Below are 12424 nucleotides of genomic sequence, written 5' to 3' on the forward strand. Positions count from 1 at the left end.
TATGTCATTCATGGGCTGTTAATCTATTAAGTGTTACATATTGTAATGAGGTAATACTGAAGATAATGTATTAGTATTAGTGAGTCACATCTATCAAGTTAAGCCCTTCAAAAAAATCTTAAATCAATTTACCCTAGAACAAAATCTGTAGTTAGATCATTCGGTATCCACTTCACATTTGCTGCACATTTTCTCTTATGCATCCTCACTGGAGTAAGATCAACTTTATGAATAGATTTTCAATTACCCTCTTTAATTTTGTTATTAGTGAATGAAAAATGTATTCACAACAATTTAGAGGTTTGGTTGAAAATGCGAAAACATGGTCTCAGAGGTCTAGGACAAAAGTAGGCGTGTCTGTAGCTAGTTATGTAAGAACACTGTCACAAGCACCTTTGGACAGACTCTAAATGACTGCGCCTGATCAGATCACTTATCTGTCTTGTAATATTAGTACAATGTGGACCAGAACAGGGTTAAATCAAGTGTAAACAGGCATTATAAAACCACAGGTGTTTCACTTGAGGAAGAAGAAAATCCTGAATAGCACAGACCTTCCTTCTTGCTGCTGGTTTAATTCTCTTCAACAATGTGGCTTTATAATTTTTTGCCAGGTTTTGACATCAAGGAGGTATTACTGTTTAGTTTTATTTTCCTCCTAATAGCAGACTTCCTCAAAAACAGGAATCCTCCAAATTATCCTCCAGGACCGTTGGCTCTTCCCCTTGTGGGGAGTATCTTCAGTGCGGACTTTAAACAGCCACAGATCTATTTTGCCAAGGTAAGTTTAATACTCAGGAGGTTTCACCTTACAGGGCTTGTAAGCATTAAGGATCAAAGATTCAAAGTTATATAATTGCTAAAGACTTTAATGAATTCATTTTAGATTCATTAACAATTGTTTTCTAGTTTTGGTTTTTTTATTCATTTTTAATGTGCATATTTTCATTTTATTGAGACATTCTAATGCACTTACTCTATTAATTCAATTAATTTAATTTAATTTAAAATTAGTTAAAGATCCCTCACAAACACTCACAAAACTGTGAAAGCTATTTCACTTATTTTTATTAATTCACCTCAAAAATGTAACTTTAAATTGTTCACAATTGTTCACACAGTGAATTTGCGTTCGAATTACTCATATTTATATAAAATGTAATGGAAAAACTGACACCTGGTGGTCAAATTGTAAATATAAATGTTGATCTTGATGTATTGTCCACAGCTGGCTGACATCTATGGGAATGTGTTCAGCATCCGCTTTGGTGGTGAAAAGATGGTGCTTGTGTCTGGGTACAAGATGGTGAAGGAAGCCATAGTAACACAAGCCGAGAACTTTGTGGATCGACCATACAATGCAATCATCGACAGGCTTTACTCAGGAAACTCAGGTGGACAAATCTCTCTCTTTCTCTTGTTTCATGCTGTGCAGAAATTAATTCCAATCAGCCGTTTCACATTGCCTCTGCATACTTGTGTCTAGGTGGTCTTTTTATGAGCAATGGTGAAATATGGAAGAGACAGCGACGCTTTGCCTTGTCTACTTTACGTAACTTTGGCCTGGGCAAAAGCACCTTGGAGCAGAGTATCTGTGAGGAGGTCCGACACCTGCAGGAGGAGATAGAGAAGGAGAGAGGTGGTGCACAAAATATGCTCATAATCATCAGCTCTTCAGCAGTATAGCATTGTCTAAATAGTGGACTTCTCTCGTCCAGGTAAACCTTTCAAACCAGCAGGTCTCTTCAACAACGCCGTGGGCAACATCATTTGCCAGTTGGTTATGGGGAAACGGTTTGAATACAGCGACCACAACTTCCAGATCATGCTGAAGTATCTGTCTGAACTTTTGTGGCTGGAGGGCTCAGTCTGGAGTATGGTAAGTCATTGGTATTCGTTTAGCTGGTGGGACTGTGTGAGTCCATCCTCCGTAAGAGACTGCAGGGACCATGTCTGTGGCCAAAATGTATCACAAAAGGTGAAAGGCGATTTAAAGAAAAGGTGATCTCATCTATTGCTTTCTTCTGAGTAGATGTATCAGTCATTCCCCAGAGTGATGAAGCACTTGCCAGGTCCTCACAACAAAATTTTCAGCCACTTCAACACCCTCCTAGACTTCATCAGTCAGGAGGTAAAATGGCACAAGAAGGACCTGGACCACAACAATCCCCGGGACTACATAGATGCTTTCTTAACTGAAATGGAGAATGTATGTGAACAGTTGCATTGCACACCCAACACTGTGTAGCCCTTCCTGTCAATCTGCCAGTCATTCACTGCTGTCTGTTCTCTGAATTTCTAAATAGCACAAAGGATCTGAGCTGGGCTTCACTGAGAACAATCTGGCAATGTGCTCTCTGGATCTGTTCCAGGCTGGAACGGAGACAACCTCCACCACTTTGTTGTGGGCTTTGGTTTTCCTCATCAAAAATCCAGATATCCAGGGTAGGTGACGTGCTAGACCCAACACTGAGCTGAGTTAACTGTGATGCTAATGACATTTCAATCTAAGTTTAGCATGTTAGCATGGTAATATTAGCTGCTGCTATAATTGCTAGGAGATCACCAAATTTAATACAATTCATGCTGAGGGGAGTTAAATGGCAATCCATTCAATAGTTGCTGAGTAACTTCACTAAAAGACAGAAAATGGCGCTGGAGGAAATGTCAGGGGATCACCAGCATCATCAGGATTCATCTTCTGGGAACCATAAACATCTGTAACAAATTTCATGTTAATCCATCCAATAGTTGTTGAGATATTTCAGTCTGGACCAAAGTGGGGGACCGAACGACCAACAAACTAACTTTGACATCAAATGAGCCTAATCGCTTGCATGGTTTTTGTTTGTTTTGCTAATTTTCTCTTTTAAAGTTTAGCCAAAGGAATTACTGACATTTAAAGGCAAATTTTAAGTCATGTCTACTAATTAGACTAATTTTGATCAATGGGTTGATTTTGAGTAATTTAAATTTTGAGCAGCACATCACAAAGCTTGTTCAATCATGTTTTTATCAACTTAGAAATATAGCAAAAATTCGATCTATATTAACTTTCAAGGACAACGAGACCATTTTACACGCCTTCATCTTATCACGCCTGGATTATTGCAACAGCCTTTTCACCTGTTTAACCCAAAAATCTATTGATCGACTCCAGACTGTCCAGAACTCAGCTGCCAGGCTTTTAACCAGAACAAAAAAATATAACCACATCACCCCTGTTTTAGCTTCATTACACTGGCTCCCAGTATGTTTTAGAATTGACTTTAAAATTTTATTGATCACTTCTCTCTCTCTCTTCATGGCCTCTCGCCTTGTTATATTTCTGAACTTTTAGTCCTATACACACCAGCACGTACCTTGAGATCCTCGGGAAGAGGTCTGTTGTCTGTTCCAGAGTCTCGACTAAAACTAAAGGGCACAGAGCGTTTGCTGTCAGGGCCCCGAGGCTCTGGAACAGCCTGCCCGAGGAAATCAGGTCGGCTGAGTCAGTGAACTCTTTTAAGTCCCTTCTTAAAACATACTTTTATAGTAGAGCCTTTCCCGATCTTATTTGATTTTATTTTATCCCTTTTATTTTATTCTATTTTACTTATTTAATATTTATCTTAAACGTGTATTTTAGTCTTTTCAATGTTTTCTTGCTTTTATCTTTTATTGTTTTTGTATTATCATCTTTTGGGTATTATTGTCTTTACACTTGTTAAAGCACTTTGTAACTTGTTTTTGAAAAGTGCTCTACAAATAAAGATTATTATTATATTATTATTAATTCAGGCAGAGTTCACATTTTTCCACATCTGTCTTAAAAGAATAATGGCATGACCATGTTTTTGTTCACTGTAATCATCTTCTAGTCCACACTGGCCACATGATGCCTCCATTCAGCAGTCTCAATGTAATTGATGGGGGAGAAAATGCATAGCACTCATTCTTTGTAAAGTCGACATAACAAGGCATTAAGATGTAATTCCAAGGTTTTCTCCAACTGTTGCAACAAGTTTAACTTTTGCAATTTTCTTGTATTTAGACAAAGTCCAGGCAGAGATAGACAGAGTGATCGGACAGACCCGCCAGCCCACTATGGCAGACAGACCCAACCTGCCCTACACTGATGCTGTCATCCACGAGATCCAGAGGATTGGAAACATTGTTCCTCTCAATGGATTCAGAACAGCCGCCAAGGACACGACACTGGGTGGTTACTTTATACCCAAGGTGCATTTGGTACACAGTTTTCACAAGATTATCATTTGGAAGATTGTGAGGAATGAAAAAGTGTTGTTGCAGCATTGCTTGGTGTCAAACCTCGTTTTTTAGGGTACGTCATTGGTGCCCATCCTGACCTCTGTGCTGTTCGACAAGACTGAATGGGAAACTCCAGACACCTTCAACCCTGGACACTTCCTGGATGCTGAAGGAAGGTTTGTGAAGAGAGAGGCTCTCCTGGCTTTCTCTGCAGGTAAACCAAAATCCCCTCAATCTTGAACATAACCTGAACCAGAATATAAGTTTTGTCCTAAGCTTCGGTGTTTGTCGACTCTTCAGGGAAACGTGTGTGTCTTGGACAAGGCCTCGCCAAGATGGAACTGTTCCTGTTTTTGGTGGGTTTACTGCAGAAATTCTCTTTCTTTGTTCCTGATGGAGTTGAGTTGAGTACAGAAGGAATAACTGGAGGCACACGTGTACCACACCCCTTCAAGGTGTGCGCCAAGGCTCGCTGACTTAAGCAACCAATATATATATAACACATATGTAACAGACAAGACTAAGCAAAACACTAAGCTCTATAATTACATTGTCAACCTTATCCTCTCTGCCTGTACATTTAATTCTGTGTGATAGATATTTTACATAAAATGTTCTTGTATTAATGTCAATGTTTATAAAACTGTTTCCTTTTGTCCTCAGTTATTAATGACAAAATGTATAAAGATTTCATAAATGTACATTCTTTAAAGTTTTCTTTATAGTAATTTCAGTTATGCCACATGTAAACCGTTAGTTAATAAAAAACTGATAACATTTGCAAACCACTGTGACACATTTTTTAATGCTGCATAAAGTGGTCATAGAATGTGATCTGATCTTCATCTATGTCACAACAATAGACAAACACAGTAAACTTAGTCTAATACCACACAAACAATTACAAGCTTATGTTTTTATTGAACACACCATGTAAACATTCACAGTGCAGAGTGGGAAAAGTATGTGAATCCCTAGACTAATGACCTTTCCAAATGCTAATTGGAGTCAGGAGTCAGCCAACCTGGAGTCCAATCAATGAGACGAAACTGGAGGTGCTGGTTAGAGCTGGCTTGCCCAAATATGAACCCTGCCTCAAACAAACGATACAATACGTAAAACACTAAACAAGAATGGATGTCATGGGAAGACACCACGGAAGAAAGCCTGCTGTCCAGAGAAAAACATTGCTGCACGTCTGAAGTTTACAAGAGCACACCTGGATGTTCCACAGCACTACTGGCAAAATATTCTGTGGACAGATGAAACCAAAGTTGAGATGTTTGGAAGAAACACACAACCCTATCTTTGGAGGATAAAAGGCAACATCAAAACCTCATCCCAGCTGTGAGGTATGGTGGAATCATGGTTTAGGGCTGCTTTGCTGCCTCAGGGCCTGGAAGGGTTGGTATCATTGACAGAAAAATGAATTCCAAAGTTTATCAAGAAATTTTGCAGGAGAATGTAAGGCCACCTGTCTGAAGCTCAACATAAGATGGGTGATGCAACAGGACAACAACATGAAAACATGTAATTGTTTGTGTGCTATTCAGCAGACTGTTTGTCCACTGTTGTGACTTAGATGAAGATCAGTTCACATTTTATGACCAAATTATGCAGAAATCCAGGTAATTCTAAAGGCAGAGTCTCGAGGAAATTGTATCTTGCTGGTGAGGGATTAAGCAAATAATTACAAATATTATAAATACAACAAACTGCTGTCTTTGAAGAATTTATTAATAAAAGAGAATAAAGAGAGAAGTACAGCTGGTCCAGAGACCTGCCGCCTAGGGCAGCTTTGGGTGTCTGGCCTTGAGCAAAGGGATGCATAATCATTTACACAGTCTAAGTTTCTATGTTTTGGGAAACAGAGATCATCTCTCAGTCTTGAATGAACATTCAAGGAGATGAGAGGAACAACAAGAAAGGAAAACACCAAAACAATCTCACAGCTCTGACCTACACCCTAGTAAATGTGGACAGTACAACATAAGGAATATAGAAGGAAAGGTTAAGGATAAAATACAATACACACACACACACCTATAAGATATAACAATAATAGTAATAATATTATTAAAATAACATACATAAAAGATTAAATGTAACAGGACACAGTTTTCTGCCATAACACAAGGCTCTGCGCTAACCTTTTTTTCAAGGAGCACATGTAATTTAGGAGCACAGTGAAAAATGTTCAAGTAACAGAGTTTAACAAACTATTTATTATATACATATTTATACTATGTGTGTGCTCCTTCTCTTTTTGTTCAACTATGCTGTGAAATCATTGGACTATGGAAGTGAAGACCCTTGTAGCTGTTCACACGGCTTTGGTCTAAAAAAATTTGTTTGCTGTAATTGGTGCTTGTGTAGTTTTTGAACCAGGGACAGATTCATTGTATCCCCAAAGAGCACCACATGACAAAGTTGATAATAGCCCCCAATCACGAAAAGACAAAGCATCAGGGAAAAGGCTTCACCACAACCTATATCAGATACAGTGGCTATTGGATTCCTGAAATGAGCCGAGCAGTTGCTTTGGTGTGGTATGTCGTAGTCTTCCAGAGTGCCAAAACATGAGTGATCTACCAGTGGAACGCATAGAACCCTCCCCACCATTCACGTATGGATTGCTTTGCTCCACCAGCGCCTTCATCAACAGCCTGCGATGCTTAATTGATGTTCGAGGTGCAGTCCGATCTGGAGTCAGATCCAGTGCAATGAAGGCACTATGCTTTGTTGGTGCTAAGAATTCAAGGACGCACCTCACTCCAGTCATGCAGGTGGCATGTGGGAAATAAAGACAGTCAGGAGCATTCTGAACTCTATCACTTTCCCATGGCAGACTCAACAACGCTTCACTAAGGACTCTATTATTAAAATAGGCCTGAATAATTCAAATAGAAATTGCAATTTGAAAGAATGTGATTAGCTAATCGTGAAGATGTCGATTAAAATGTTGGTTAATTAAACAGTCATGCAGTTACAAATTCATTCCGTTGTCATCCTTGTGTGACAGATCTTCTCGCCAGTCACAAGCGCCATGCACCTACTGTTACGGTCCTACTTACCAATCAGAGCGGGCACAGGGCGTGTACATTTTACGACAACAAACAAAACTAGAGGAAAACGTGGGTGTAGCTCCCCTCCAGTTTAAATCACGAACACAAGGCGTTCCTTTGGTTACAGGCATTTATTCTGACATTCTCGTCGTCAAGCATGTCGTGAAAACTAAACAAAATACACAATCTTTCAGAAACAAAATAGCTTACAAACCATCCCTTTGCAGGCTAGAAGATGTTAAGCTTGCAGATAATTAGCTTACTTGACCTTCAGATGGACGATGCTATCACGTTATCACGTGAAACTCTGCTAATATATTAGCTGTAGTTAGCCTATCCACCAATATAAAACCATACACATAACCTTGCATACCTCATTGGCCGTGTTAACTCAAGGGGAGTAAAAAAGGAACTGTCCAGCTTGATCTTAAGAAATCTCTAAACAGCAACGGTGCTACAGCCATCATCCTCCATCAGGCGTTCTCCCCATAGATATCCATAATTTTATTTTTTTTATTTAGAGAAACAGGGACAACGTACAATAAACATTAACCTCAAAGGGGAAGATGCATTGTACCGGGTTTTAGCACAAGAGCTAATTTTCACCTGTAGTCCCTGGGCAGGCTGATGTTAAGTTAAGATACATTAAAAAAAAAAAACATACATGAATAATAAGATTTACAATGACAAAATAAAAATGTACAAAAGGAAATGTTCACACCTTTCATATACAGACCTTAGAGCACACACTTATATACACATACATACATCTGGTCACATATGGGAACAAAATTGATTTAATAAAAGCCATTTCTTTGCCTGGCGTGTGAACGTGTAAGAATTTGTACTTTTAAACAACTCTGTAGGTAACATATTCCACTGACGAGCGGCCACACCAGAAAAAGCAGAGTTTCCAAATGCTGTCCTGCGTTAAGGGATCCTGCATTCCCCTCGCACTGTAGATCTAGTGGCTCGAGTTGTTGTTTCAGAGCTCAAAGAGATAAATTGTTTTAGAGGAGGAGCAGCATTGTCATAAAGGATCTTATACATCAAACACAGGTTGGTATGAATTATCAAATTTTCAAAGCTGAGAAATTGGTATTTTACAAGAATATGACAGTGATGAAATCGTCTGCTTTTCTGATCGTGAATCTTTAGAGAGGTTTTATATAATGACTCAAGTGGCTTGAGGGCAGTTTTAGTAGCCTGTGACCAACTTGTCATACAATATCGAAAATGAGGAACCATCATTGCATTCAGATAGACTCCTGAGGCCTCGATTGTAAGGGAATTTCAAGTGTATCTGAATTGTGCCATATTAAATTTTATTGTATTTGATAACTTTTTTATAGCCTAAATTTGGTTCCAATATGACACCTAAATATTTTACCTGTTCTTGATTTGAAATGATTTGTCCTTCACTTAAAATATTAGGGTAGATTTGTATTTTAGAACGATTTCTGAAAAACATTGAAACAGTCTTTTCTAAATTTAGAGTGAGGCATGTGTTTTTCAGCCACAAATCTCTTTGGTCAGTTTTTGAGCGACTTCTTCCGCAGTTTTACCATGTGCATATAGCACCGTATCATCAGCATACATGATGATTTTACTCTTACACACAGTTGGTAGATCATTTATGTAAAGGGTAAAAAGCAGGGGGCCCAGAATGGAACCTTGTGGCACTCCCATGCTACAGGATCTTAATGGTGATTTTTTGTTGTCAACCACAACGCATTGTTGTCTGTCATTAAGGTAAGATTGAATCCATGCTATTGTATTTGTGTCAAAAGAAAAAATAAATAAATCAGATAGTTTGCTAATGAGAAGCTGATGATTAACTGTATCAAAGGCCTTTCTCAAGTCCAGAAAGACCGCCCCTACCACACCTCCACCATCAAGACTGGATTTAATATCTTCTATCAAGTAGCAGCACGCAGACTCTGTGGAGTATCTTTTCCTGAACCCAAACTGGCAAGGATGTAATGCATCAGTGTGGTCGAGATGCTCTACTAGTTGTTCTGCCACCACCTTCTCGAAGATCTTAGAGATGGCTAGCAGAATGCTAATAGGTCGATAGTTTGACACACAGAGCTTGTCTCCTGACTTGAAAATCGGCTTGACTACTGCTTTTTTAACGCCAAAGGAAAATGTTTTTCCTTTATAGATTGATTCACAGCTATTGTTAATACAGGAGTTAGAATAGTTATGTTCTTTTAAAAGTGATGTATCAAGTCCAAATATATCCTTTGCTTTACTATTTTTTAAATTTGATATTATTTTGGAAATTTTGTCTTCATCTATATTCTGCAACCTACAGTGAGACTCATTACCATCCCCATAATCATCTCCGCAGCAGTTCACTTCAGGAAAAGTCTCCGCGAGATCTAATACAGAATCCAAGAAATAATCATTGTAATGTTTAGCCAGAATAGAGCCCTCATTTTGAACAATTCCTTTGATTTTGAGTTTAACGCTCCTGATTTATTTTTTTCCTTCCCATTAATTTATCTGTGTATGTTTATCAATTTTATTCTTTATAGCAGTTATAATATTGTTGCATGTATGTACACAGCTTTCTTTATCAATTTTGGAGGCCCAATCAATTTCATTTAAATCATTTTAAAAATGTTCTTGATTTTTTTGAGGAATATGAGGAAATTTGCATTGTTTATTTGATTGTTCTTTGTTTATTTATCTTGATTTATTTAATTTCCTGGCTATTAGTACAAAATTATAATCAGATAGTCCAGTTATTAGGTTATATATTTTAACTATCCTGTCTGGTTTATTGGTGAATATTAGGTCTATCAAGGTTTGAGACGTTTTTGTTATTCTAGTAGATTTTTTAATCAATTTTGTCATTTGTATTGAGTTTGCAATGTCTTAATTGTTTTCTCTTGCCTTTATCAAGCCAATTTATGTTGAGGTCACCCATGAGCAATATTTCCTTTCGTTCATATGTTTAAAATTTTTGTTAAACCAGTATAAAAATCGCTTGTTGCATTTGGTGGTCTATATACACAAAGTACAATAAATGACATTTGAGGCGATAGTTTGATTGTAACACCAACACACTATAGTTTGATCTGGAATGTCTATCCGATGACTGTCAATACTTTTACGTAAATCAAGACCCCGACCCCTTTCCTCTGTCCCGCCTGTATACTTTATATCCCGGAACCATAAATGCCGATACAGGAGTTGTAGCTGTAATGCTGCTGCAATGTTACCTGATATCATCTGCGCCGTATTAAAAGCATGTAGTTTAGAGCAGTCTCAGCCACCTGCAGTGGTTGTTGTAGATCTATCGGCCCTGGATTTACTTGAATATCCCCGCATAAAAGTAGAATGATGCAGAGAAAAGTTGTGAGATCCCGGTAGACTGTTTGAGCCATACTCCATGCTCTCGACTTGAGTTGCTTATTTGGAGCATTCGCATGCCCATCATCAAGAACTTTGGAGAAGATGACATACTGGCTCCATGAGTCGAGGGGTGCAACAGGCCTAAGTGTACCAATTGCTTGTGAGATTGATCGTTCACTGGCAGCAGTCCAACTCCTACACATTTGCATAGTGATGATAGTCGTCAAATAGAACGATATAATAAGCACATTTAACGCCTTAACTTTGATGACCAAGATATCCAGGTTTTAGGGACAGATCTTACGTCGGGTGGTTTTTCAGATGTCTTTAGAAAAAGCAGAGCATTAGCACCTGCCAAGCTGCTACCTGCTGCCGCCATCTTGCCTTACCATTGTAATAAAGCCCTTTATTGAATTAAGTTGTTTTCCAAATTCTCTGGGTTGTTGATTGCTTTTATTTTTAGTTCTGGTTACAATTTGAAATCAGTATTCACAATTAAGTGTTCTATTTGATAATCCAGTGTGACAACCCGATGAGGCAAATTGTCGCACAGTCTACAACTCCATAATGAGATATGAAGATGTAATGAATACACAACTTCCTTCTTTCCTTTGGTATGACATTTGTACCATTGTGATGTATGGTGCTCAGTAATTATTAGATGTGTGGCAACATATCCCGCTCTCCCCTAGCCTGTACTTGCTTTTGCATCAAATGTTTTAGATAGAGCTGGGCATGTTATGGCAACACATTAACACCGACAATTATTTTATTGCATGATTTTTATTTTGAAAGTTTGTTGCTTACTGGCTCTGAATACACATACAGTCAAACCATGGTCATGGAGGGGTGGGATGTTGATCTGCCTGCAAGTCACCTAGCCAAACAAGCAGCGGAGGGAGGCTTTGGCACACTATGCTGGATGCAGCATGTGGGAGAATTAGATAAAAGCAAGACTAGTGATAAAATGCCATAGTGAAGTGGATAGCTACACACCGCATGCTGATTAGTATTGGCCGATCTTCGGAACGTTCTTAAAATTGCCAATCGTAGTCTGAGCGCCACAGGGGTGCTCTATGGATAGTAACCATGGCAACATCTCTGTAGCCTATTTAACTTAAAATTGTAGACTACATAACTTTACCAGATAATCTAGTTTTTCGGGGATGCTCTGCCATGCGAATTTCCTCCTGTTTGTGTCCTATTTAGTAAACAGTAATGATTCTGGAAACTCAAACAGCGAGGATCAGTCTCTCTTCCAATGATTTGTGCTCTGCGTCATGTACAAAAAGTTCAAGACAATTCAACTTCGCCAGTGGGCAGCTGTATGATTGAGGTGACCCTTCAACAGGGACACGTGCTACTGAACAGTGTTTATGCTGCTCCCTGAAAAGAAAAATGTTTCTGCTGATACTTGTTCAGCAAAAACAAAAAAAAAAAAAAAAAAAAAACACAAGAAAGCAGATTTACACAGCCTGTTAACCTGTTGCTCAGAAGGTACTTGGCTGTGGAAAATAGCTTTGTTTTATATTTGATTACATTAATGCTTAAGGAGATTTACAAGAAATTTTATTGCTACTGTGTAAAGAGAATAAAGCACCTTAAGTGTTTGCAAACCACACGTTATTTCTATGGAGCCCCCCCTAGGCCCACTTAAGTCATAAAATAAATTCTAATTAGGACTGAATGTAGGCTAGGTTCTTATGGTCAGTCCAGACTATAAAAAGGTAGCCTAGTCTGCTCTA

At 38.5% G+C, this 12424-nt stretch overlaps 1 protein-coding gene across 1 annotated transcript; it reads left to right on the top strand.

Moving 5' to 3' along the window:
* Positions 1 to 390: 390 nt before the first annotated feature.
* On the top strand, positions 391 to 5030 carry LOC119900971 (cytochrome P450 2J6-like). The gene is made up of 9 exons (XM_038716338.1): positions 391 to 781; positions 1229 to 1394; positions 1487 to 1639; positions 1719 to 1879; positions 2033 to 2209; positions 2307 to 2445; positions 4034 to 4221; positions 4324 to 4465; positions 4552 to 5030. The coding sequence occupies exons 1-9, from the start codon at positions 590 to 592 to the stop codon at positions 4725 to 4727; spliced, it is 1494 nt and encodes a 497-aa protein (XP_038572266.1). The 5' UTR covers positions 391 to 589; the 3' UTR covers positions 4728 to 5030.
* Positions 5031 to 12424: the final 7394 nt, after the last annotated feature.

This window comes from Micropterus salmoides, unplaced genomic scaffold, assembly GCF_014851395.1.
Source record: "Micropterus salmoides isolate LMB-PRFRI ecotype aquatic unplaced genomic scaffold, ASM1485139v1 Ms_hic_scaffold_13, whole genome shotgun sequence".
NCBI classification, from domain to species: domain Eukaryota; kingdom Metazoa; phylum Chordata; class Actinopteri; order Centrarchiformes; family Centrarchidae; genus Micropterus; species Micropterus salmoides.